Here is a 2161-nt window from a genome sequence, read left to right on the forward strand (position 1 = left end):
GAAGAGAAAGGTAAATGGAGAGTTTGGAATCAGGAAAATCAGTTACTACCGGCAGTAAAACAAGCATAGTATGATTATCAGCTTGATTAGTGCTGAGGCAATGAGAATGAAAACAAAATGATAATTTGAAATACATTTTAATAAAATGATTCAGAATTTGGACTTCACTATTCAGCTTCCTACTCTTATCTGCTCTGCCTTTCCACCCCATATAATTCATAAATTGTTGCTCTTTGCAGAGATACTGCTCAGAAAGAACAGATAAAAGAATAAACAAAGAAAAAATTCCAAGGAAAGAATAGCTTGCTCTTACAAATTTGACCCTTTAATTTTCACATAGGTTTTACACACACACACACACAACACACACACACACAGATACATGCACAAACACATATATATTCATAAAACCCCGCATTTTACTTTAGTCTCATTTTAAAATCCTAGATCAATAATTTGGATTTATATTATTAAATGAAAGTCCTTTTTTAATTCACCATCCAAAAGGAAATAATTTGACTTCTTATTGGGAATTATATGTACTCAAGTGCAGAGTACATTCCTATATTAGCCAGATGAAAGTTTATGTTATTCCAAATTTACATATAAGTTCCAGACTAGATAATGAGAAAGCCTTTTAAATAGGAGTTACATTTGCCCTCAGTTTGGATTTTTTTTTCCTTATTTTATTTTATGAGTCTGTGACTGATATCAAAGGTATGAGAAATGTATATATATTAAGGTGTGAAAAACTCAGGAATGACACATCCACATGCTTTTTACTAGTTCAAAAAAACTGACTTTTAATGAATTCAAGCATTCTTCAATTTAATAGATCTTTTTTTTTTCTCATAAATAGATCCCAGAATGACTTCCCCTACTAAAGAAGGAAGTGATTCAACTGACTTTGTTCTCGAAAATTCAGAAAATGAGGCTCCAGATGACTGTAGTGCAGATGTAGGGCCTTCATTTGCTGAATCTAATATGATCTCTCAGGCAGAAAGCGACCCAAGGAACAGGGAGCTAGACATACCAATCTCCCAGGAGCACGCTGTTTCTCAACCAGCAGAAAACAATGAGCTTGAAGTAGAGATGGACCAAAATGATCCTCAAGAAGATTTAAAAGAAGAAGAGTCTCATCTCATTCAAATTCCCATTCCTAGAAAGTGGATCTTTCTTATGTCAGGATTAGGGAGAATTACCCATATGAATACACCACTAATAAGCCTTGATAGAAAGAATTCCTTAATTAAAAGAGTAAAATTCTACTCAGGAAATATGAAGAAGAAAACAAGCAATTCGTGTTATACCACCATAAATTACAAAATTCCTTTCCAACTCTCAATTTCATGGAGAATCCCATTCATTAACCATCGTGAGATTAGAAGAATGACTCTTCGTCTGCTGTGTGGAAGATATTTCTCTCAAGTTGCAGGTCGTCACAATATCATGTGGGTAAAGCAAAAATATATTGCGTTTATTGAAAATCCAAATGTCCTCCCCCCTGTGGAAAGGGCCATAATATTTAGAAGACCTCTGAGGGTGTACTACTACCGTTACCTCATTGAGAGAATGGCTTCAAAAAAAATGTCCAAACCAACGGATACTGAAGGGAAGGAGGAATTCCATATTTTTGTGAGGCCTGTGTTCTATGTCCCACAGACAAAATTTGAAAGCACATTTAACAGAAAAGCTTTCGAAGATCATTTGCGATCACACCATAACATGAGTGTGGTGATCATAAATACTGATGATGGCTGGAAATACCTTTGTCCCATCTGCGGGATTTGTTTCAACAATTTGGTTGAATTTAGACAGCATTCTTGCAATTCTCCTGAAAATTAACTTAAATTGAGGAGAATTTATTTTAATATTTAACTTCTAAAATTTATAATTTGGCTACCAAATTGAGATAAAATTGTATGAGCGCAAATTTTAGTACTATTAGAAGAAGTTGCAGAGAAGAACACAAAATAATTGAATATATCAGAAAGAAACACCTTTAAGGAGCGAAGAAAATTCATAAGGATAAATCTGTTTATATTGTATTATTACAGAGTGTCAAAATATCAGATCCTCAGTCGGTATTGAGTTAACAATGGAACTAAGGAAATGTTTGCACTTTCTTAAAATTCATTTCTGAAGGTAGAAATATTGTTAA

The 2161-nt window shown here is 33.6% G+C and overlaps 1 protein-coding gene across 1 annotated transcript; it reads left to right on the forward strand.

The window, feature by feature from the left end:
• Nucleotides 1-867: 867 nt before the first annotated feature.
• On the forward strand, nt 868-1845 carry LOC107502643 (CPX chromosome region candidate 1). The gene has a single exon (XM_016130057.2). The coding sequence runs from the start codon at nt 868-870 to the stop codon at nt 1843-1845; it is 978 nt and encodes a 325-aa protein (XP_015985543.2).
• Nucleotides 1846-2161: the final 316 nt, after the last annotated feature.

The sequence above is a fragment of the Rousettus aegyptiacus genome, unplaced genomic scaffold, assembly GCF_014176215.1.
Source record: "Rousettus aegyptiacus isolate mRouAeg1 unplaced genomic scaffold, mRouAeg1.p scaffold_m13_p_9, whole genome shotgun sequence".
NCBI lineage: Eukaryota > Metazoa > Chordata > Mammalia > Chiroptera > Pteropodidae > Rousettus > Rousettus aegyptiacus.